This window comes from Copidosoma floridanum, unplaced genomic scaffold, assembly GCF_036245765.1.
Source record: "Copidosoma floridanum isolate Cflo_tuat_1 unplaced genomic scaffold, Cflo_Japanese_pri ptg000019l, whole genome shotgun sequence".
NCBI classification, from domain to species: domain Eukaryota; kingdom Metazoa; phylum Arthropoda; class Insecta; order Hymenoptera; family Encyrtidae; genus Copidosoma; species Copidosoma floridanum.
In genome coordinates, this window is record NW_028321896.1 from 11,187,761 (window position 1) to 11,214,144 (window position 26,384).

General features: G+C 44.2%; 2 protein-coding genes across 2 annotated transcripts in view; one reads left to right on the plus strand and one right to left on the minus strand.

Moving 5' to 3' along the window:
* Positions 1 to 26,384, plus strand: part of LOC106640969 (uncharacterized) — a 125,999-nt gene that overhangs the window by 40,320 nt on the left and 59,295 nt on the right. The gene's annotated exons all lie outside the window — the stretch shown is intronic.
* LOC106644539 (uncharacterized) lies at positions 5,433 to 16,366 on the minus strand. Its single transcript, XM_014360095.2, has 5 exons — positions 16,104 to 16,366; positions 14,287 to 14,380; positions 8,350 to 8,455; positions 7,084 to 7,496; positions 5,433 to 6,255 (listed from the first exon to the last, which is right to left on the minus strand). Exons 1-5 carry the CDS (start codon positions 16,153 to 16,155, stop codon positions 5,850 to 5,852), a joined length of 1,071 nt encoding a protein of 356 aa, XP_014215581.2. The 5' UTR covers positions 16,156 to 16,366; the 3' UTR covers positions 5,433 to 5,849.

Genomic DNA, 26,384 nt, shown 5'->3' on the forward strand with positions numbered 1-26,384 from the left:
CGGTGGGTAATTCATTTGTAAAAGGGGTGAAGCATTAGCAGAAGCTCGTAACTATATATACGTAATATACAAAAGCGATTGAAAATCGCGAGCAAATAATTTCCTATACATAATACTTGCACACAAAGAAAATCGGGACACTTGGAGGGAAAATAGTATACGCGCGCGGCGTTTCAGACCTTAATTTTCGAGCTGAATCCTGTTGGTCCTGGAAGTCATTTCGAGAAGAGCATACAGGTACTCGCACGGAGACCCTCACTTGGCTTCTTCTTCTTCTTCTTCTTCTGTACTTGCTAGATATACATACCTATATACAATACACTTACGCACCGCGGGCGCGTAAGGAGACGAGCGTATGAATTTGTACGTATATACAGCCATAGTCCTCGAAAAAGTCAAACACAAACTTCCGAAACTCCATCCGCGCATATACATGTATCTTTCTCTCTCGAGCCCAGCAGCTAGAACAAGCATCGCCGTAGGTACAGCGAAGCAACTTTTCGCCAAGTCGACTTCTCGAAGGTCAACACCAGCCGAGCTGTAGAATATTAGGCATCGGGGAGTGTGGAAGCCTCCCCGTTTGATATTTTAGGTGCGTATAGGAGCTCTCGCGAGTGGCGCGCGTATATATAAACGACGAGGGGGGGGGTGGTCGCGGGGGTGAAAAGCTACATAGATGAAGGAGAGGAAACAAAAGGAGACTCGCGGGATATCGCGTCGCGAAGATGGTATATATATATTATTATACCCTTTCTCCGGCTGTACATAATTCACGGGCTATATATCCGCATCGAGTGGTACAAGTACATATTAAATATGATCTTTCTCGCTGCAACGGGTAAAGAGAGTACGTAATGTGGCTCTCGGCGACAATGACGACATGTAACATGTATAACACAGAGAAGGAAAATATAGCGAGAGAAAGACTTGCTGGGCTGTTGCGCCGCGCGATGATGCAAGCGGTGCGTATATGTGTGTCGCTTAAGAAGAAGAGCGGCCACAAGGGCGTCAATTACAACGTTTCTATACATCATCAGCATCACGAGGGAGATAATAATATGTATACTACAGCTCTGTTCTCTTTGTTTAAATTACACTTTGAAAGCGTGTATCGAGCCGAACGGCTCGCTGCTGTGCGGGTGATTTAGAGATACGTTGGGAAACAAAAAAAGAAGAAGTACCTAGAGAGAAAAAAAAAAAAATAAAAAAAAAATAAGAGTATACAGTCGCAGTGGTCGGCGATCGCCGTTTTGCCGGGGCGTTGGATCCTGCACTCGCGCATGTAAGAGCCATCAATTTCCCGTGTGCGTGTATCATTGCGCTGGTATACCTCTAACGGGAGAGCGAAGGAAGGGAAGAGTGGAGGGGGGGGGGAGGGAAAAAATCGGCTCGATCTCGGTGGCGGCAGCAGTTCGTCTTCCTCCCTCTCTCTCCCTGTTCCCTATTAAACGCGCAATCCGTGTGTGTTTGATTGCGCGCCGTACTCTGCTGCAGAGCGTCGTAAAAAGTGTAATTAAACCAAGAGAGAGAGAGAAAAAAAGCGAAAGGCCACGGGCAGTGTACCCTCACACCTACACATGGCTGCTGAGAGCGCGTTGTTATATACGTGCACGTCCCTCCGAGTTGATCATCGAGTGTATATATATATATATATGTGTGTGTGTATGAATATTATTAGGTTGTACGTGAACGGCTGCGGTTGAGAGAGAAAAAAAAAAAAAAAAAAAGAGGGGGTCAACGAGTCAGTCGTTGCCCGATGGGGTCAGTACACTTATCGAGGCTTATGACGCTCGCTCGCGCGCGCGCGTGTGTATTATTCCGTTCGCGGCATTTCGGCTGATGGCTCCTTGTTGCTTCGTATATATATATTAATTCTCACTCTTGTACTATACTTACAACGTGGACGTACAACGTAAGTGTTACGTTGGGTACGGGCGCGTGTATTCGAGGAGATCTACAAAAAATATCCCTTTTGTGTCCCCTATTTAAATGAAAAAAACGATTTCGAGTCACACCCTTGAAACCCGTGTTCAAAATTTTTTCCTCATAGTATACATGGAATTACGAGTAAAATAACCCTTATCTCGAAGATGTGCCTCGAAATAGTTTTTTTCATTTAAATGGGGGACAAAAACGGGATATTTTTCGTGGATTTCCTCGTATGTATATAGGTACTATGGAAGCAGAGAAGAGAGAGAGGGGGGGGCAGCTCGTGGTGTACACTACTGCGTTTTCCTCTCGGCGCCCGTGTACACCTACTTACGGCCACTCGGGGCCATTTCAGAGATCGGAGATATACATATACCTTGGTACAGAGGGCCTCCTTGTACACTTATACTTACTCGCCGAGCGTGAGATACAGGGAGAAAGAGAGCCCCCGCTGTCGCGGACAAGTTTCTCTCGTTCAAGGTTGCAGTGCTCCGGGAGCGCGTATGGCCCCGCTGTTATAATCATCGTCTGTATGGGTATGGGCGACGTAACGCGATACGCCGCGTGACATAGTTTTCGGCACTGTCATATTAATGTATACCCACACGGCTCTGTTGGGCGTGTTTTCTGTTGTCTATGGGTATTCTCATAGGGGGGACTAATTTGTACGATTAATTTTTGTTTTTGTCCCTATTATACTTTTCTTTAAATGTCACTCGAACGAACGGGGGTAAGAGCTTTTATCCCATTGTGTGGGTGTATGTGCACTGTGTTTGAGAGAGCACGCGATGGTCTCGGGTTACCACTAATGATAATGATAATCGGAGGGAGCTCGGGTTTCGTCATTTTCCACCGCCGAACGTTCTCTCCTCCGTAAAATACACAAAATTACTACTTATCCCCTCGTGGTTTCTATCGAGCAGTACTAAACAGTACACTTTGGACCATTTACTGGTTTTCTTCACGGGTATTAGAAATAACGCAATTTTCAATAATTAGTCCTAAATATTTTCTACGTACCTACATCCACGGGCTGATCTTACGCAGGCTTTTACAAAATATTAGCACGAAAGGTATGTAAATTAACAAACGACGGAGAATCGAGCGTCTATTATGTGTTGTCCATTTTTCGCGTTTCCACGGGGTTTTTACCTTACTCGTTGTTCTTAGCAGAAATAAAGTCAGCGTCATCACCACCTGACTCGAGACTCCAATAACCCGTGACGTAACGCAACACCGCACGCCCCGCTCATCGGACGATGAAACGTAATTTTTTCCACCGTCACATATCGTGGTGCGCTCTCTCTCTCTCTCTCTTCGGTAATTCAATCTCGAAATGGTCGTCGCTCGATCGATACGCACATCTCCCGCAAAAGAGCGGCTTAGACGACCCCTGCAACCCTGCCTTGATTACTCCTCCGTCGGTCGTAAAAGATCAATCTCGGGGAAATGGAGAGGATGGACGGTAAACACAGGCGTGTCGTGCCCACTGTTTGGCCAACTGGCTTTTACCGGAGAGAGAAAAGAAGAAAAAAAAAAAAAAAAAAAAAAAAAAAAAAAAGATACGCAGTTTGGGTTGCACTCCGCGAGTTTCCGGCCGCGCAAAGTCCGACGAGGCTCGTCCCGGCTGACCCGCAGAAAGAGGGGAATCCCGGATATATCCGATTTCCCAACGCGGGCTTCCTTTGCACGGGTGATGCACGACGGCTCGTCCCCGAGTACATTGTGTCCCCGTGTTTGCGCGACGAAAGAAAATACTTTGCGTTCTCTGTATGCTATAGGCGCACATTGCACGTATGTATATATACGTAAGAGTAAGGGGGACGGCATATACCTGTATAACATATATATATACCCACGCCTAACGGGGGAGGAGAACTGCAGCGGCAGGACGACCCGTACTGTATACTTGCTTGGAAAGCGTATAATGCACGGGTACATATACAGATCGTATATATGTACATTGGTCTGTATACAGGGTAGGGTATATATTTGTATACCCTGCAGTTGTATGTCGTCAACCTAACAGTACCAACCCCCCTTTTTCCTCCTCTATCGCTGACATACGGTGCTCCATTTCGTCGAGAGCGCACTTGAGCGCCGAAACCGTATTGGCTCTTGAAATATCCATTCGAGGATCATGGTTACTTGGTATTACACAGTTGTTCTAACGTATAACAGTAGTGTCGTGGCATAATGTGGTGGTAGTTGTCGCCGAGAGTGGCATAAGCCTGGAGTCTCGTTTGGCACGGAGTTTAACGTCTTTTAGATGATATCGCGGTGGCGCGCTTCTTTTGTACATTTCCATAGAGTACGACCTACTCCCCTCCCTCCCTAGATTGGCTTTGTTTCCCGCTGGTAATGGCGGGAGATTGCATCGGTTTGAAAAGAGAGACGGAAAGCCTTTTTTTTTTTTTTTTTGCGAACCGATGGATGCAGTTTTCCCCCCTCCCTATTCTATATGGCTTTTTTTGTTGGCAGCCTTTGGTAGTAATAAAAAGGGGTGCGGCAAACAGATGCTTCTTGTTTTACATGTAGAAGGAGAGGGTTTTGAAATTAACATTTACACTTGAATACTCGGTGGTGTTTTTTTTTTTATCAAACGTATGGATTTATTCGACGAATCGATACTGATACAAAGTCTCACACGATTCACTCTGTGTTTGTGTTCGGATTTCATGACAGTGCGGGTGGTAGCTTGGTACAGGGATTTAAGTACAAATTCACGAATACATTATTCCTTTGAGCAAATTTTCGTCGTTTTCTACGATGATTTTATTACTTATGCAACTATCAATAACACGATTTTCGAAGATGATCGTTTGGCACGGCTTAAAGTCTATATATTGAAAATCGTATACCCTTTTTTCTTCTTCTTCTTCTCGTAACTTTATGTGCGTACGATGAAATTTAATAGATGACAGAAAAAATGAAAGTTAATTAGTTTATAGCTACAGAATACTATTCGAAGGCAACTTAGCGTAATGGAACTTTGCGCGTGCTCTCCGTAAGCACGAGAGGTTTTATGGTAATTAGCGACGATACGTTTGTACAATTGAAAAAGTACCTGTTTAATGAAATTTATTTTTTATTTCCTCTTGACTAACAACTGAAATTTTTTTATTTTTTATTCTTTGTTCAAATGTTGTCCATGTCAAACAAATTTTGAAAAGAAAACCAAAAAAGGACCAACAAGGTGTAAACAGCTTTGCTTTTACACACAAATATCGAGGCGTTCGACTGAAACAGGAAAAACAGAAAAGGAGAAAAATCTTACATCAATGTATTTGTATTTATATATATACTGTTTGTGTTTATTTCTACCGGTAAGCCGTGTCATTATTCGCAATTCGCCGTCGTCATCGCTATTTATTTGTCCCAAGGCTTTGCACAACATCATAATATTATACCCATACCGTACAACGTGGGGCCTATAGAGTACTCGCGACAACAACTGCAACAATGGTAATAATAATAGTAACAGCAGGTAGGTTATATATATATATATATATATATATATATATATATATATATGCCTTGGACTTGCCGTGTAGTACCTTAAACATGAATTTACAGTACAAAAGAAGGTGATTCACATGCATGGGTACATGTATGTATATATTTAATCGAGCGTCCACCACCGATGTGGGCACGAGAACTGCATGCTTATATATAGTGGCAACTCAATAATGCATATCGGGAGAACCGAGCACATGGATGTACGTATAATACAATACGCCACGGGCCCGAGAGCACAGCTCGTTTTTACAGTTAAGTAACGCGCGCAGCTCGTGTCACGGCGTATTACAATAATGGATGGCATACATGTATAATACGTATATACAGGCGTGCCACGTACGTATCATACATGTACATACATATACGATACAATATATATATAAGCAGCCAAGCGACGATCATCATCTCCTCACGGCGTCCCTTATGTCCTCGATAGCATCGAGCATCTTCATGAGAATGTCCCGGTTCTCCTCGTCCCTACTCCTCGCGTACTCCAAGAACTCGTCTACCCTCCGCTCGAGCCCGCTCCGCTGTTCCCCCGTGCCGCTGCTCCTCCCTGGCTGCCCCGAGCTCTCCTCTTCCCGCTTCTTCCTCTTTGCGTCCTGGAATATCTCGAGCTCCTCCCGGCCGTTGTTGCATATGGGCTCCAGCGCCGCTGCCTGATGATGGTCCGAGCCACTACCCCCGGCTCGGATCGGCCTTATCGTCAACTCGGTCGCCCGGGGCAGCCGCGACAGTAGCTCCTCGCTGCTGCTGCCCCTGCTCCCGTGCAAGCTGCGCTTCCTCAACGACCCCGACCCCGAGTTCCTGAAAATTGTATCGTTACGTTACTTTTTTTTTTTTTTTTTTTTTTTTTGCACTTTACCGTACGGTAGGGGCGTGGGTGGGGTGAGAAATACCGAGAGGGAGCGCGCGTTTGGCCGGAAGGCATTTGTTCCGGGGTCTTGCGCGATTAACGCGAGGGTAGGGTGGCTCTCTGCGTCTGTAGTACCCCCCACGCTAGAGTCGAGTGTGTACACTTGCTTTTATTGGTTGGAGGGGGGGTAAAATGTGCGCATCAAATTTGAACTCTTTTACATGCACGGTTTAAATTATTATAGGTGTTTTCCACGCTACTGTGAGCGTAAAAAATTCCCAACCCAAGAGCCGAGTTATGATCGGATGGTGAAAGTAAAATAGTTTTCTCGTCGCCGCGTGCAATAATATACGTTTCACGGTCTAACGGGTAAATACGACTCCATAGGGTCTAGATGCACTCGAAGAGTCGAGGTAGAGTGTCGCCAGCCCCAGAACTTGGCGGGGTCGTAACTATAATATACCTACAGGCGTTTCGTACGAGGCGCCGTTTCGTCTCTTGATTTACAGGCAGAGCGGCGCCCCGAAAATAAGACTCTGCCGATCGATCGCACGGATGCTTGCTACTCTCGCCCCCGAAAAGTATATATCTGTGTCGATTTCGTGAAACCCTCCTGCAGTGGCATCGCGAGAGGAGCACGGCACAGTTCCGGGGGTTAATCATATACAAGAGAGGCATTGAGTCATTCAAAGCCATAGATCGCGCGCTCGGATAATCTGTGGGTGGATGAGACTCGAGGTGTCGATAGTAGGGTAGGGAAAGGGAGGAATAGTTCTCACCTGGTGGCCCTCGACAGCCTGTCCACGTCGAAGAGGAGGGGCTGGAGTCCGGCGGCTGCTCGGCCCATGGGAGCTCGGGGCTCGTCCTCCAGTGGTGGCTTCGCGTCCCCGAGGGGGTCGTAGTTGAGCTCGTCGTCGCTGTCCTGGGCGACGGAGACGCAGAGGAACTCCTGGGGGTCGAGGTCGCCGTCCGAGTGCTCCTTGTCCTCGGGCTCCTCGTCGTAGCAGCTCTCCCCCTCGGGCGAGGCGGCCGTGGCGCTGTTGTCCTTGTTTCCGCTGTTGTTGGCGAGCCTGTTGCGCCGTCGGCCGCGCGGCAGTCCCAAGCTGCTCAGCACCTCGTCTATGGCGTTGTAGAATGGCCACGATATCTCGTCCGGACTGTTCTTGTCGCCGTGCACGGGGTTCTTCAGCTCCTTGAATCATCGTTAGCGCTTGGTACCTTTTTTTTTTTTTTTTTTTTTTTCGACCGAATCGTGATTTTTCGAGCGGGAGGATGAGCACGTGTATGTATATATACACCCAAGTACGTAATTTATGACTGGCCACGTTTACAACCCCACGGTACAAAGTACACCTGCTTCCTCGTTAAGCCGACATTTTTTCGCTACGATTCTCCTCGTATAATAATTGGGTATAAATTATTCATCAAACAAATACGTAATATTGCGTTGTTATTTTTGAAATGTTGGAGTACAACCGATCCACCGTCGCGTCCTTTCTTTCTTTCTTTTTTTACTCGGGAACGTGAAAAAAAAAGTAATAATAATAATAATAATGGCATCCGTGGAAAATTCAACAATAACGCGGAGGCAGATTATATACGTACAATGTATACCCACAACGCGTGTAAGTTTTAACGCGGGCATTTGAAATTTAACGAAGCGCTGATAAACCGGGAGTCGGTGTGCCGCTGTTGACCGCGCGATATGTATAACATATATTGGCCTGGCAGCGTTCGTTGACCCACATTTTTAAATTACTCCCGAGGCAGCATGGCAGGCGAAATTTTTTTAAACGCGCTAATTGTCTCGTTCGCTGCGTGTAAATGCGTTTTAATCGCGAGCTGATAATTTTGCAACTCCGTCTCTGCCGAAGGTTTTTCCAGGCACGGGTTATGACAATCGCACGCCAATCAAGGAGCGATGATATATTTTTTTTTTTCTTCCTCGGTTACTTATCTCCGATCAAATGGGCATAGGCTGTGTACGTGTGTGTATTGTATAGTATACGGTCAACAGAGAGAGCGAGGGGGCAGGGCATGCTTACTTTATACTGCTGCAGTAAGTTGGACCATTTCTTCTTGAGCACCCGATAATGAACGTCCGTGGTCATAACGTTGGGGAACTCTTCTCTCATCTGCTGGAGGATGTACCTTCATGGAGAAAAAAAATAAAACAAAGAAAAATGAGATTAAATTCACGTTGCGCTTTCAATCACTAGCTTATACACCGAGACCATTATCTTTACGGGTTTTCCCTCGTTAACGAGTCGATGCGTCACAACTGTTTTTTTTTTTTTTTTTTTTTTTCCGTGTTTTTAATACAACGATTTTAATACTTCTCGTTTCTCCACAAAGAATAGGTATATAGGTTTTGTCAATAGTGCGTTTGGTCTTGTAACTTTTGCTCTCGACGAACTACATAGAGATACAAACGCAGCTTTTCCACTTACATCGCGAAAGAGCGAGCTAGAGTCGTAATAATTACGCAACCAAGTAATACCAGAGTCCTCGTTAAAACGAGAACCTGCCGAGTACAACAGTACGCAGGAATTCAAGTAAAAATAAAGAGGCAGGGAGAGGGAGACAATGGTACATGTCACTCTCTGGAGCGTTCCAAAGCGCGCTATCGTATAGGTATTGTTTTGAAATGCAAAGCACGCGCAGAACAGATCCCTCGCGACGAGGCTAATTCATTTTTTGCTCGAACGAAATAAAAAAAAAATATATACAAAAAAAAGATAAGCGATAAACGGCGCATAGTTGCACTCTTATGCAAATGAGACGCAGGTGCACGCCCACAATTCCCATTCGATTACATCGAGATTTAATGGAGAAAAAGTGAATGGCAATTAAAGACCGGTCCTTACGGCGCGCCAATTAGAGAGTTGAGGCTGGGAATAAACGCGTAAATCGCTGTCGGCGCGTGAAATCGTACGCCATACTCTCATCTGCTCCCCCCCCCGCCCAATCTTTTGGGCTGATTATAGTTTTTTTTTTATTATTATAGCCGGTCAATATTGGAAGAGTAAGAGCTTCTTTTGACACTCTTGTCTTTTCTTTTGCACCACACGAATCGTCGAGGATTGAAAGACCACATATACGTTGGTTCAGTTATTGCGGGGGTTTGTTTTTCTGAAAAATACGTATATGTATATTATTATCATTAGTCGCCCACGTTTGTGTGCGGTAAACAAAAATCGCCTACAAATTACAGCTATTCGGATATATATTTTTAGCTTCATCCACAGATCATTATTACCTTGATGAGATTATTACATCAAATTTTACATCGTCTCTTTGATTATCTACCCGAATCAATTTCACGGCACGCGTTCACAAAGAAAAGCTAATTCACACCTGTCAGGTTTTAAGTTGTACCCGCCCATTGTACCCGTACACGGTGTTCATCAAAACACTTTGAACAAAAAAAGCTTCGATTAGCCAACGCGTATGCATTATTAATATCGTAAATTTTTCATAAAGCTCCAATTATATATTATTATTGTTCGCAATGTAACTCGACAGAGTCAATAACGAGCACAGCGCGCAGCTGTACTCAAAAGAGATTCGTCACGACGCGTGGAATCGGTAACAGCCGAATTAATGAACAAATAAACTCGCGCCCTATAGTTGATGAAAAGCAAACAAACATCTCGAGTGGGCGGAATTCATTTTTTTTTCCAGTTCCGCATGGTAGGTACCACCTACAAGGTATAATGAACGCCTGTATCGCGTGGTACACAGGGAAGCCACCGATAGGCGCAATTATCAGTCGCGCGCTCGCGAAAGAGAGATAGATCGAATCGAGGCTGCTGCTCCCGTGATCGTGTGCAGTACGTATATATATATTGTACACGGCGATAAAGAGAGAAAGAGAGGGGGGCACGTGTGTTACCTGGAAAACGATAACGAATGGGTCCCTGCATGCATATATACAGGAGCGGTCCTGGATGGAGTGGAGCTTGCAAGCCGTGCACGAAGAGCGGACGGATAGATATAGATAAAGATGGATGAATGGATAGATACGGTGGGAGAGATTACCAGGAAAGCCCGCGTATGTACAACGTGTGTGTATTAAGGATTAAGTGGTTTACAATCGGTCCACAGGCTGCCAATGGAATACACCGACGACGACCACGACGGGATGATGATAAGAGTATTCGCCAAGCACCTTTACTCGCGATTTCCATTGATCGGTACATAATATATGTATAAGAGCTTGGAGAGAAAGCCACGTCGTACCTATACGTGTACTTATCACCGGATCTCGAATAATCTCGAGAATCGCGACGCTGCACGGAGGACCATGACTTGGGTAGCGCGGAAAAAAAAGTCAGCCTATCGCGTGTTTCAGCCGTACGGGGGGTGTATTGCACATCACCACGCCAACCTGAGCGAGCTAATGAGGGGGGGGGGAGCACTGCACTCCAATGTATTATATCGCGCCTCTGTGCGCTTAGCGGATCATCGGGGCTTATGGCATCGGCAGCAACATTTCGGTGCATCCATCTATGCCCTTGTCGTTGTCGCTGTTTTCGCGCGTATAAAACCCCCCCTCCCCCCTCCATCCCAGCAAGGGAGCTGTATGTGCTCGTTTCTCCCCCCCCCCCCTTTTGCCCAACTCGTGCTTATTTATCTGGGCGATGGCGCGTGCGGGCATATTTCACGCCGCCTCCCATAGCCCTCGAATCAATTAAGGGGGGGGAGGGGGCAACCGATTAATACGTGCAGCGGGGGGGGACGTGTCCGGATTCTGTCGTCGTTTTTTTTCTCTCTCACTCGATAATTCCTTCTCACTCTCGTACGTTCGTCACATGGACGACGCTTATTTCGCCTCGTCGGCGCCACCATTTGTATGTATCTTTCAATTACTCCCTGAGATGACGAGTCTTGGTGACCCCGTCGGTGGTACAGCACTATTGAATATTTACATTGTGTGCACGGACGTTTTATACACCAGCTCCTGTATATATTTATAGATTGACCGCGCGACACTTAGCGTAACTCCATATGGGTATAGTAACAGCTGCGGCGAATCGGTCTGGTTTGGTTCGTGCCATGATATATATATGTATATTTCTAGGTACATCCCAGAGAGTTAGTTTGTGCATGGCTATACATCATACTTTGTCTAGAGTTTCGAGGGAACAAGTTAGGTGTGTCCCTTCGGTGCAGGGCATCACTGCTATAGAGCAATGGAGAGAGAAGCAAACATTTCCACACCTGTACAATACAATATACATTTTTACTCTTTCGACGGGTGTATGAAAATACCTGAGCTAATTGTCGGTATGATTGCTGCTATAAAGTGTAATTAATTGCGCGGTGTATGCCAGTATTTGTTTTTCATACCACGTGTTGGGGGGATGAATCGTTTTTCATTCGATTTATAGACGTATACTTTTAATTCATCGTTGATCAGATATCACCTGCACATGCCTGCAGAAAGTCACTGTGTTTGAATAATTTAGTCGCTCTATCGGCCCCATCGATCTCGACTACATCATGTGGGCTCGTTTGGAAAAAAGCAAAGCAATGACACAATGTATACACTTAGTACGGATCGTTTTGTGAAATGGATTTTGTTTCACCCATTGCATTTACACGTCTACAATACGTGTATTTTCGTGTTACGTATGGTACAACATATAGATTGTTATTCCCGCACGTCTTACATAAAAAAGCTTCGCGTCCTTTTTTTCCAAGGGAGCTGAGAGAACGTACAGAGCGATGAGGATTAAAACATTTTAAACAAATGTATGCGATCACTAAAGTAATAAAAAAAAAATGAATCTGACCATCCGTTGAATTATATTGGCCGAGGAAAGGATGTAGGCACGGGCTTGAGTATCTGGTACGAGCCGAGATAACGATCATCAGTACAAATCATCCTCCATTAAATAGACGCGTGTCTCCTGGGTAATAATATACCGATACGCGCAGCTTCGCTGATTAATTCGCGCGAATTAATATCACGTATACCGTCTCGCTGGCGCAGGTGGTCATGCGTGCAGGGTAAGTATACTTTAGAGCGAGCACCAACACACATACCAGCGAGCAAGTATACACATTACGCGTCTCTTTGAAAGCGGTAATCGAAAAATTTTGCGTGTGTACAACGCGACGGGTTATTATATATTTTGTGTGTACGTATGCGCTGCTTTATAAAGCGCGAGCAGAGCGCGTGGTAATCAATTTTCCGTTTAAATGTGGACAAGAGCGCATAATACGTATTGCAGAGGCGACACTCGTGTAATGCGTAAATGGGACGCTTAAACAGTCGTGTCCTCGTTACACACGGTATACTGATATCGAGTTGCGGTTCGAGTGAAAGTAAGCGTTTAATCAGTGTCGAATTGCGGCTGGCCTTTACGTATTTATCTATATTACACCGACATCAATTTTTAATAGTGATGTATGTACAAACTACCTTAAGAATTATATTGTCAGTCAGTTCTGCGTTAACTGAGCCAGCAAGAAGACGCAAATATTCACCAGTCATCTATTAATTCTTTCTTTTCATTTAATTGTTGTTTTTTGAAAAATGGAGTTCCGTATAAGTGAGAAAGGACGAAATCTTGTATATATTAATAAATACACTTATAGATTCAAAACAGTTTTGTGCAACGAAGTACAGCGTTGGGTTTGCACTCAAAAAAATTGCAAAAGTTTTTTAAAGCTTAACTCACATAATGACCTCATCGAACACGAAGAAAAACACAATCATAATCCTGTGCAGGAGGCTATAGCAAATCGACGAAAAATTAACAATAGTGTGAAACGCAAAGCATTGGACGATATTTCGACTCGACCGTTGAAATTAATTCGCAGTGAGATAAACAACGACGAGTATCAGTTTACGGTGCATGATTTGGATAGATTTCGGCGGAATATTGGTGCTACTCGTCGGAGTGTGCTGCCCACTTTGCCTAAAAGTGTTTTGCAGTTCCACGATACTCTCGAATATCTACAATTGTTGACCCACACTGGTGAGCAATTTGTGTTATTAAACGACATACCTATAATAAAACTTATAATAAATATAGGTATAAACGTATACCTATAATATATGAGTATCAAGTATAGGGCAAATAAACATAATACCATGTTTGACGGGTCACAGGTATCATATGGAGATATACCTACATGCACAAAATATGTTTGATGAACAAAAATATGTGCCCCACATGGTATGACACTGTTATCGAGTCGTTCGATCTGTTCGGACACACGCGCTTCGTAGTTTTCGGCCTAAGGAGGACGAGAGCTCGCTTCGGCGTTGATAAGAATGTGAGATAGTAAACGATCGAAATTGAGCTCAACAGGCTCGACGGATTTTTAATGAAACGGAATGTCATTCCTACCGTAACTTGTACATCGCCGAACGACGGACGGGGTTTTCACGATCACGTGCTTACCAGCACGACGATTTCTCGGTCTCGCAAGTCTGTACGTACACATATAATACGTATACGATACATCCATACGATGAGTCGTACGGTATTAGTACGAGTATTAGTGTTAGTCATCGCTTTGATTAAAGAACACACATGTTCTCACGTTACGCGCACTTGGACACGTACGTCAGTTATCGGTATAGGTGTATAGGCATTGCACACACGAGCTGACGAGTCGTGTTAAAGCAGAGAGATAACGAATCGTCAAAGCGGATAAAACTACTCCATCACGTAGCTTTAAGCGCTGCACCTTATATTACTTACACGTCGCAATTAATCAGAGCAACAGCGAGGAAGATTTTCTTTTTTCTTTTTTTTTTTTTTTTACGCGAGCTAGGTATAGAAACAATACGTATAATATATACGTACAGGTAGCTCCCGTCATCAGCGAATGAGTGTATGTAGCCTCGGATGATCGCGAAATCGCGTGCGCGCGACCTTACCCCATCAGCCCCCTTCTAAGTCTTGCGTGTACTCGTATATAAATATGTATATGATTTATGTGTTGAATGTGTGTGTACTTACTCCCAGCCGGCCTGGGCCGAATACTTTCGTCCCGTGAACATCTTGCCGTGCTCCTTTCTCAGCTGGATGAACCGGCAGGTGAGGTTTTCCGTCCCTGAAACAGGAGATGAGAAAAATAAAAATAAAATTAAGGAGAGCAGCGTTAATACAGGAAAAAAGGGGGGGGGAAGGGGAGCCGCTTTTTACAGGCTATAGAGAGACTAATAGCCCGGCGATGCTCTCGAGATGATAACGACGCTTGCAGTGTGTTGTGGTGTATAAGGTATACGAGGCTCTCGGGATCTCTCTTTCTCTCTGTACGCAAGTGTAGTATACATATATACATGTACGAGCTGTTGCAGGAGAACCGAGAGGAGATAATGGACGGATGTTCCGAGTTTTTGTCGCCGCGTGACAATGTGTTTTTTTTTTTTTTTTTTTTTAACGACGACGACGGCGCCGCCGCTGCATTTGTTGTATATGTGCATTGCCCTGCGCGAGGCCACGAATAAGGTGCGGGGACGAGGTGAGCTTGGACGCAAACTGTTCATCCAAGTTTTTTCAAGTACACGGCGTTTTAAGGCGTGTGCAGTTGAAATTGGTTTTTTTTTTTTTTTTTTTCATCACCATATACGTTTTGGTTGTGCTGATAAGAATTTTAAAAACAACAAAATCTATGGTGCTCCTGCAACTGTTCAACCAGTTCTACTCAACTGGTAACTTTAACGGGTGAAATGAATGTATAGAAAGACTGGAGAGTATAAAAAATTACTTTACATTGGGCAAAGTCTATTTAATACGAAAGAAAAACAATTAGTTTAATAGGTACAGGCGAAAAAGTTGACGAATCATCGATTTTATTGTTCTCGAAAAGATTATCAATACTACTCTAATCTACCGTAAATGATGTTAAGTATGGACAAGTACTTTACTTGTCGAGTGACTCACGAAGGTGAAACTATGTGCTGATAACTCATCCGCGCGTGATTGACTTTGAAATTCGATAGTAATAAATATTTATAATTCAAGGATACTCTTCGGAGTATGCGTCCAAGTATTCCCGTGCAGATCACCGTACAAAGTCATTTTATATTTAGACCCGAGTATAGTACGTATACTAGTTGTTTCACCGAGCCGGGGACGCGTATATTCGCAGGTTGTACACGCGCTCGCAAAATTTTGCAAAATCTCGTATTATATTTAAACAGCGCTGAAAGCATGTTGTTTATTAGTATTTCGCTTTTCGAAGCGACTGCATATCGGGGTATCCGAAACCGAGGGAATTCTATAATACGCGATTTATTTTTAAAGACGCTTCCTGACGCGAGAGTCATTGCGCGCCGCTCTCATGCGCGAGAACCGAAAACGATAATTCGCGACACGATCACTGCTCATACCGATCTCCAGAGTCCAATCGGCCGTTCGATTTTTCTCATCCGCCACCTCTACATATTGTACCAATTTATAAATGTAACAAGTAATTCAAACGATTGATCCTCGAATCAGCGCAATTGTAATACTTATATTCGCGCGCAAAGAAAATAGCCGAAGCGCAGTCGCGATCTCCTCTTCGTCTTTTGCATTGGGTGTTTTTTCGTATTACTTACGATAGGTACAGAGAAAGCTGCTGCTGGCTATACCAATCGTAATATATATATATACGTATGGATATGGAAATAATTATATATACATAGGGGCGCAACACCAGCGCCACGAGCGGAAAGATCGTGCCTTCTCTCTCGAGCGCTGCTGCTGCTGCTGCTGGTGCTTGTGTTTTATATACTTATAGGACGGACACAATGACATATACACGTAGGCACGCGCTTACGAAAACTCACATCGAAACTTGGTCTGGTGCTGCGACTGATGCTGGGCACTGCTGCTGGTCATAATGCGGCCGTGGCTGCTGGCAGTACCTCGAACAGCGATGTAGGCAACAATAGCGAGCTAATCGTAGAGCGTCGTTGGGGCCGTAGTCGTCTTCGTCGTCGTCGTCGAGCCAAGGCTGGGCGAAGACACCTTATCATGTTCGACTTAGAGAGATCCCTGATGCGCACTGAAATCTAGACCTCTTTTCAGTCTGCTCGACTCGCTCCGCTGCCGTTGGCGCTCCGTTTGGACGTATGAATGCCCCCCTCCCCTCCTCTCCTCCCCTCTCCGTCCTCCTTCTCCTCTCCTCCGTTGTAATATACATAGTGTGCGAGAGAGTCCGTGTGACGACGACAATCGTTTCGTTTGTTACCCGTCTTTCTCGCCACCACGGCTCTTATTTTTCCGTTTCTCTTCTCCCGATCTCTTCTTCCTATGTAGTATATATAGGTGTATACCGTCACGCGGGCATATTACAGGGGCAGGAGGGGAAAAATGCGCGGATTCATTGGTTGATGCAGACAGGCAAGCGGATGACACACACCGCGCCGGCTGCAGCTTTCTTTCCCTGCGCATACTATTTCATCATCTATTCAAACTTTACCGCGTCGCCATCTGTCCAGTGCGGGCTGAACCCGCGCGCCTTCGAGTAATCGGTGCTGTGCACAGATAGGCGGGGGAAGCATAGAGTGCGGTCGGTATGTAGGAACTCGGTTGGTCGTGAGGCTGACTGTTCTACCGACGGCATTGATTTTTTCGGGCTCGTTCCCCTTCGCTCGAGAGGCCGGGACGTGCAACAGGTCGCCCTATTATATTGCTCCTCTTGTATATACTTATTCTCTTTCTCTTTGTAGAGTATACTTATATACCTCATTTTGAGCTCTCATGCCGTATTTCATTAACATTTTAACAATTTAAAGTATTGTAAATGTAACACACGAGTGCTAAAATCTTATATTATTACGTTGACAAAAACGATCGCGCGATTCCCCAGCATCGATGAATAAATCTAAAAACAAAAAAAGGCAAGTAAGGTCAGCTTCGGAAGGGTATACTGCACGCCAGCTTTTTATTACAGGCCAAACAACACTCTATACCTATACGGCATTGTAGCGACTATTGGGCCCCCGATGCGCGCTAAATGCGCAAACTTCCGAAACGCCTCGGATTTCTCTGTAGGCGAACAAATAATGGCCCCCTCCCTCCACTATTGTGCACCGCACTCTCGGACAATGGCAACTTGCATCATTATAATGTGCAGGTATCCTGTATACCTTTACACGCTGACATTAGCAAGGCAACCAGAAAATTGTCCCTCTTTTTTGCAACTCTGTATCCGATTTCAGTTTCACACGGACTCGCGTGATCGACCAACAGTTTGTACTTTGGGCTATTTACTGTGGTATATTTGTTTGTTTGTTTGTTTGTTTGTTGTGGGTATCTTCAAGTGTCCCCCATATAAGTAGAGGGTACAAATACCATACTAAACATCAAAAACGCCCCTCTACCACTACGTACGATCGATTGACGATAAATCAAACTAAAGACCTTGAAATGGTCGGGCCGGGGTACAATGGGCTCTCTTCGATAAGTATGGGCCATGATTTCGCATCGTCACTACATGAACACGTGTACACCTATATATGTATTGCTCGTGACATCTGGCGCGGTGGAAATGAATTTAAAGCAAACGGGCATATACCTAATCCATCCGTCCGAGAAGGAGCGGAAGAAAAATATAAAAGCACGCGCTCTTCGACCCGGCCTGGAAGTGCGTGTGTCTATTGGACGCAGGGGAGCAACCGAGCAGATGAGAGAGCAGAGCCACAAGTGATGGAAGGAGGCTGGGCCTCCAAACAGGGGATATGAGCGAGGGTCACGGGCGTACTTTTACAAGTGTATACATGTATATATATATATATATATATGCGTATACACGGCGCACCTGGACATCCACTAGTTTCCGAGAATTCCTTCTTTTTTCACTCCCGCATCTTTAAAGCTCCAGCGGCCGGCTGCAGTAGACCCATCTAGGTGGTCGTTGTCGTCGGCTCGTTGGGGTATCCGGTCGGCTTGGCACCTTTTTTCTTTCTTTTTTTTTTTTTTCTTTTTTTTTTTTCTTCTCTCTTTACAGCTGGCGACCGAACTGCGCGCTCGAGATATAATATCTCTCTTTTCCTGTGCGCTCCCGACTCTCGTAACCCGTAATTTATAGCACGGGTTACGGGAAAATCAAAGACAGAAAGTTTCGGACGAACGTCCTTGACGCTGAAAGTGCACGAGTTTTTTCTTTCTTTTTTTTTTTTTTTTTTTTTATTGCAAGTACGTCGAGGTGTATATACGCGATAAATTGGAAGAGACGCGGTGATGGGTATATATTATATACGCGCAGGCAATAAGCTTATCCGAATGGAAGGAGCTTTGCGGCATTGAATTCGAGCCGAACCCCTTTTTTTATGATTAAGATACTCGTGTTCATACCGCGAACGGGTTTGATGAGTAGAAATTTATTGGTTGCATGCATTAAACTTGGATACCGAGTTTTTTTTTTTTTTTTTTTTTTCCTTCTGCACAGATTCGTACATCGATACACGAGATATACCATACATACTCTCGCATTCCGCGAAACGAGCAATGATTTTTACGGTGACACGAGTAGCGTACCCTTAATAATGAGTTTTGTTTCTTTTTATTCATTTATCGGGTTAAAAATTTCCAACCGTTTTTCAGACGCCGCGAGAGTTATCGCCGAAATTAACTCTCGGGTATACCTGAATTATCGTCTGCGGAACTCGTTTGAACAAACATTGGCATTAATTTTGGTTTTCGAAAGTATAGTCTTGCAAAGCTTTCACAAAAATTATTCCTCGCGTTAATTGTAATTTTTTTTTTTTTTAATCTCATTGTTCTGTTGTATGTTCCTCGATGCGCAATACGTCAGTCAAGGTTTCATTGTCTTTCATCCTCGTTTTTATACCGGTGCTCATTGTTGCAATGACCGCGCGTATCGCATTGCAGCTATCTTGCATCAAAACCGCTAAAAACAACTATACATTTGAATAGACCGTTATAATGTACAGAACTGAAAAACTCGTCCACTCGAGATGTTTATTTTCATTCGGGCATGTCTCAATTGCGTTATTAAAAAATTCCCATTACAATTTTATGTGTACAAGGAAACCCCTTGGAAATCCCACTATACGTCCTTGGAATTGAAGTTTATACAGCCGGAAACCTTATTAGTCACGGAGTCCGCAACTCTATATTTATGTATTATATGCATTTAGGGCCATGAAGCTTTTCATTGCTCTCTAATGGAAGCGCATACAGTTGTTCCTCTTTACAGGTTCGTTTTACAAGTTGCTGAAAATGGCACCTCATCAGCTGATACGCATACTGTTTTTTTTCTTTATATCTGGTGCCTTCATCAAGTATACCTTTTAATTTCTATTGTTTCGTAAGGTGACCCGTGCTATCGGTAGCGATATCGTCTGGATAGTCGAGTAATTAAGTTTTAAATTGCATATAGTATTGGCTTAATGGGTCGTATATGCTAAAAAACGGTTAGCCAAGTGGGTATTTGAAAATAGCAATAAATTTCGGATACTCCGTTTGATTATCTTATCGTCAAGTTTATCACTAATACGGTGCATGTATAGTCATTTGGAATTCTTGCGTGTCGTGTACAATCGATATTCTCGGAAACTTGATTTATCACAATGAGGGGCAATTTTTATTCAAACTAGGTACAGAATTTAGCACCAATAATTAAAAATTTTTTCATCCAATTTTACGACACTGTCACTCGTTTTGCTGAAAAAAATTATTTCTGTAAATACATCAAGAATAAATCTTATTTAAAAAAGTGCAGTGCTCACGAGTGGGCCAAAACAAAAATTCTGTGAAATCATATTTTTGCAAGCACGAGTTCTATGTTTCCTTTGTAGAGCCTCTCACGGTTGAAGATACAAAGATGGGCAATTTTAGTGCTTTCAATCGCATAAAAGTTGAAATAGCTTCAAGCAGAGTATCGCTTTGGGGTCATTGAGCCACTTTCAAGTGAAAAAGCTGAGAAAATGACCTATAGGTTTAGAAAAATTTTTTTTTCTATTATACTTTTTAAATTTAAAGCTCCATACCTCTGTCTCTCAATCCTTTGTTAATACACAACTTTTTTGAACTGTATTTTTTACCTTTAGAATTTTAACAAGTATGAAACCATACCATAACAAAGCTGTTTTTTTATTTTCATATCGATGGTTGTTTAATCATTCATATACTTGCGAAACTCGTCAATATTTAAGTCACACAGGAATTTTTATTATTCTTAAATTAACTTGATCAGCACATGAACGAGCACATACCCCATTGTCATGGATCTCCGACACGCCGTGCAGCTCTGCTTTTCGTTTTAATTCCAGGATGTCGTGATACGGGGTTGTACAGCACTAATCCTCATGTGCCCTTCCTCCGTCTCTCCGCCCATGCACGCATGTCCCCGTATCTATTCTTGAAGCGCAAAGACACCACGTTACACACACGCATACGCACACCCACAATGATATATATTACGATATATTATACCCTACTGTTTATTGTCCTATCAGTCTCTCTCTCTTTTCCCGTTCTCCTTTCTCTCTTTCATTTTTTGTTGCTTCGCTCAAAACCCAAAACCCTTTCTCCATTCACATGTCCTGCGGGTACGCGTTTTGTGGGTGCCTCTAATTCAAGCGTCGCACGCAGCGGCGGTGCTGTTTTTTTTTTTTCCTCAACAAATGTATGTATACGCCTTGCACACGGAAACACGTGGGTGAACGCCGCAAGAAAGATTTCTCCCTCGAAGCTTAAAGACTGCCTCTCTGACTGCTTAATGCGATTCTCAGGAAGATTACGTGTGTTTTTACACGCGCTCGTGTATAATATGCGTGTGGTCATATACATTATGTGGCGCACAATGTCAGTGTCAGCCGAGTGGAGGGATAGTAGGGGCATTTAATGCGGCCACGGCGGTCGCTGTTGCAATAATCGTCGAAAAAAAGGGCGCTGCGGTGCACGGCGCGTGGAATTGGAATATTATCCGTTTATTTATTGGGTCTGGGGCGCACGTGAGTGGATGTGACTTTTTTTTTCCTATACAAATACATATATACGCTTGTGCCACAGTAGCACGTGCGCGAGATATTTTTGGGATCGGCTGGAGCAGCGTATACACATGTAATGTATGCATATACTGTATACCAGTACACGTCCGGGTGAACAACGTTTATGTGGACTCGTCACGTTTCTCGTTCTCACGATTGTATGGACTTACCGAGCGCGGGAGTTGGTCATCGATTTGGTATTTGATTAATTGGCTCGGCAAGGATTTTTGCGCGAGTGGGCGTGTGTTTTTTGCCAAGTGGAGGAGAAATTTTTTTTTTTTTTTTTTTTTTTTTTCATTCGACAAAGGAGAGAAACTGGTTTCATTCGTGATTATTGTATGGCCCAGCCGAGACTCGAGAAATATAGGGTTCAACAGGTTGGGATGAAATTTATCGTTACAAACATTTGGTGTGTTAACTGAAGATAATAAATCAGTGTTAACGTGAAAATGGTCGAGTAACCCAATAGCACATTCTGTACACTTGTTGCGTAACACCATTAGATTGAAACGTGTATGTTATGTATCGCGAGGATTAAAAATTGAGCTGAAATAAAATTAATTTGCACAAATTATGAAAGTTACACGCGAGCATGGGTGTATATTATATCCATCGTCAAACATTTGTACCGATTTCCCAATTTCAAAGTATCATTTTAATAATTCAATTTGAACGTACATAACAACAGCAACAACAGCTTTCGTACATATATACACGTATACAATATTCTCGATTATAAGCGGCATAAATTAACGAAAATTTATTTCTCTCGTGTGTTGCAGGAGGTGAGTCACCGCACAACCATTACAGCGCAACAACGACATTACCAAATCTCCTTAATCGACCACCATCGTCACGTAAGTTCACGCGTGTACAATCGTACGCGCATTTATAATTAAAACCTAGTGTATGTGTGTGTCTACATGTACACACACACACACACGTGCGAGCTGCATTGTAATGTATGCACGGCTCTCGCGAAACTCTTCTTGCGGTCGATATTAAAATTAAATTGCCCAACAGCTCGAACCAACAACTTCAGACCCGTATAAATGTGTATACGCACGGGTGACAGGATAAATGGGCCCCCGCTGGGTGCTTTGACTCTCTTTTATGTTTTTGTTTTTTGAAACAACTGCATTAAACTTTCGGCTCTAGCGTCAAAGTTTCAACACTTTAATTCTCTGCACAAACTAAGTATATACCCGCGCTCTCCGGCTGCGCCCTAATACCCTCTACCCATTCGCTTCTCTGTTATACTTTATACACGTATCCTCTTTCCGTTTCCCTCGCGTGTGTCTCTTGGCGTAACACGAGTTCTTCTTCTTCTCCGCTATGTATATATGTTTCTCTAATGGGTAATACCAGCAGCAGCCGTAATATCTCCCCAGCCTCCATCTGTACGCGTACCTATTTTTCCTCCTCTTCCTCCTTGCCCCTCGCTCGTGTTCTCTTCCGTTTTTCTCTCTCGTTACTTTTTCTCTGTGCGTGCATGTCCGTCCCCTCTTTCATTTTGTACACGTGCCTAAGTATATGCATGCACGAACATTTTGTAAAAGTGAATATTATTTACGCGATCGGCAGGACCAGTCTTCCTGTTAAGATAAGTATATACTTATGTACGATCGCGTCTCTTCTCCCTTTCCTTTTTGTTTACTTCCATAGAGCGCGGGCTATTTTAATTAAATACATATATAGGTTGCGCTCTCGTTGTGACCTACATAACATTATTATTACGTTTACGTAACCAATTGCCCAAACATCACGAGAGCGCGTGTTTACATTTCGAGTACCGTTCATTTTTATTTGGGATGTATTTGGGGTACACGTGAATTTATATTTACCGAAAACGCCGCGAACGAATGACAGTATTCAAAGTGTTTTCCAAAATACGTTACGTAAAAATACGATCTCGGAGACCATCGGTTGAAATCATGCAAGATAGGAATGTCAAACATTATCGCTTGATCTTTGACACCTCCCGAAAAATCGATTCCGACAAGTATATATATATTTACCGCGTGCATTCCGATGAGACATGATGTACGATATTCCTGGACCCGTTGGATCTCTAATTATATCGGAACGATATCGAATGACCTTTTTCCATCGCGTTTGGGGAGTCAAAGGTGCCCATGGAATTATAAAAATCACCGAAAAGCGCAACCACGTGTTTTTGTGCTCTGTCGTTCCAACTTTGCTCATAATTCACGGGGACGAATTGCGCAACTCCGGCGAGTCCCGAAAAACATCCTCTCGCATCCTCCTCGCCGAGATCGAAAACACCGGGCGCGCAATATCTCTTACAGATCTCACCCGGATTCTCCTCTCTTTCTTCGCAAAAACACGCGCAAAATTTTCATCAGGGATTGCTATCGGGACGCAATCTTCCCCCCACATGTTTTCCTCCGCCGAGTGAAGGTGCAAAAGCACAAGCGGGGGAGTAAACGCAAGAAAACAAAACAATAAAAAAAATCGATCCTCGTAGCATTATGGTAAAACCATCGGAAAATAACAACAAAACTCACCCACGGTGCATTATACACACCTCATACACGTGCACCCGTGCACCAATACTCCGCGCACAGTCACACGAATGTGGAATATATACGCTCTTTTTTCCTTTTTTCCCTCTATACACTGCTTTACGCTCCTCCTCGGTACACTCCCTTTTCTCCTCTCCCTCGTGTATATGTTGGTGCCTATCGTTCTCTCTCTTCCTCCTCTCTCGTGCCGGCTGCCCCAGGACTGCCGTATAAGACCGTATACCTACTTACTTTGCGGTTCTTCCTATGCAAGTTGTTACGTAGCTATATATAAGAAAAGTAAGTATACTGCAGGCAGGCAGCAGTTCCAGGCTTCCACTCTTGTATCAGCACCTATACCTAATGTACACCCCGGCATGTGCATCTATATATATATACATGTACCCGAGTGGTAGGTAGTACCTCTACCACGCGGTGCGTGACGGCCCCAGCTGCTTCAAGGCGAGCACGACGACGACAAGCGGCGGCGGAGCACCACTGCACGGCTCGTTGGGCCCGCTACGTATATATATATATAAGCACCATATTGTGTGTATATATGTTACGTTACGTGCTCTTCTATGTCGGATATATACCACTACGCCGTATTACTATACGCGCTCCCTGTGCCGTGCGCATCGTTCTATTACAATATAGTTACGTGCCGATACTGGTACTTATATTAATTTATCTGTACCCGCATGTAATGTTAGAGTTTTCAAGTGTTTTTCCTGGGTTTCCATTTCCTCTTAGAGGGTACTCCCTTTTTCGTAACATCTAAAACAAAGTACGCCCACATCGTCATCTTCGATACCTTGAAAAATCGTGAAAATCGGGAACCGATCGGCGCTCAGTCTTAGTCAAGAAAGTAATAAATTCCCCAAAAATCTCAAACTCTGTATCAAATGACACGCAAGGTCAATCGGTTCTCACGATCGGCATCAAAAACACACACAAACTCGCGTATAATTTTCCTACCGATCTCCCAACTTTTTTCATTGTTGTTGTGTGCACACAGCCTTGATGAAGTTTCCGAAACAACAAACGTCGACACTACGCGCTCTCGGGTCATGTGTAAGAGGTGAAATTGTAGGGACGAGAGGTTCGGTATATATGAGTTACCGATCACGCGGACGCATCAGAGATCGCCCATGCAGATTGGCCGAAACGAAATCGAAACCATGTGCATCATACCTCATATTTTATTCTTTTTGTACTTATATCCTCGACGTAGTTGTCGTGGTCACCGTCCCTCCACACATCATCATATACATGTAGCTTAGCGAAGGGGCCAACGGACAACAGCATGCCAGGCGAACGAACGAGGAGTCAAAGAGGAAATCAGAAAGAGAGAGGGATATAAGCATGCATATATGTATATGCACAGAGGGAAAGAGAGCCCCGGCTTTTGCAGCGGCTATACGATATAATACATATATACACAACGCACGTACACATACAAATACAGCTAGCGCTCTCCGGGCTGCGGTTCCCGAGCTTACCCGGCTGGCGGTCCCTCGCAGTGTCGAAACGTGAGTCTCTCTCGGCGCACGCGGCCATGTTCTTCCTCCTCCTCGTCTTCTTCCCGTTGCCGCTGTACTCCGCGTTGGTTATCCCCGTCCCCCGGCAGCTGACAATGTCACCGGCTCCGTCGCCCTGCCGGCTCGCGCCATCGTCGCCCCGCTGTCACCCTTGTCCCGCAGCTGTAACGATTTTTTAATCGAAAAAAAACAAACAAACAGTGACTGCAAGTGAAAACAAGTAATTAAACAAATGTGCGTCGGTGATTTTGAGCGTTCATGTGTCCCAGCATCCCTCTGCATGGACCGTTGACGTATACATATATAATTGCATTGTTGTTACCCACCTCGTCACCGACTGACTTACCTATATAATATACTCGCGCTCTCGGTGCAATCGGATCCGTGTGGGAGTATTGTCACGCCGTGGTGCACCTATACATACACTGTAGACAGATCGAGCGCGGGAGGTGCGCTGCGTGGGTGGTGCTCTCCTTTCCCCTTCTTAGCTCACTCTCCGCGCGCGCGCGTGTGTGTGTGTTTTATCTCGTTGTTTCGCATAGTTCGAAGAGGGAGGTCCCCCTTTGGATAAAAATTTTGCAGGAAACAGCGAGGGAGAAAGAGGGAAGTTGCCGGGGAGAGACACAGGATATTCCTACGTGTGAATAATAATAATAATAGTAAAAAATAAAGCAACATCACGAGAGTCGGTGCGGGTTGGTGGTGGTGGTGGTGGTGTTGGTGGTGATGGTGAGTGAGGGTTGAAGTTGAACTTCGAAAGGGGACCAAACAGACGTCAAAGTGGGGCATCGCAGCGGTTATAGGGTGTCAGTGCCGACGACAAAGGGCAAAAAAAGGAGGAGAAGAAGAACGAAGCGCAGAATGGAAGATCTGCACAACGGAGTCGTCCTCATTAAGTGTAAGCCACGTACATATTATTGTATACTTACTTGGTTGACGATTCTTTCGTTTCCTCCCGATCACTTTACTTATTTTCTCTCGTTGCATGTATACCTATAATATATACTTTTACGTTTTTGTTTTGTTTGATTTAAACATATATA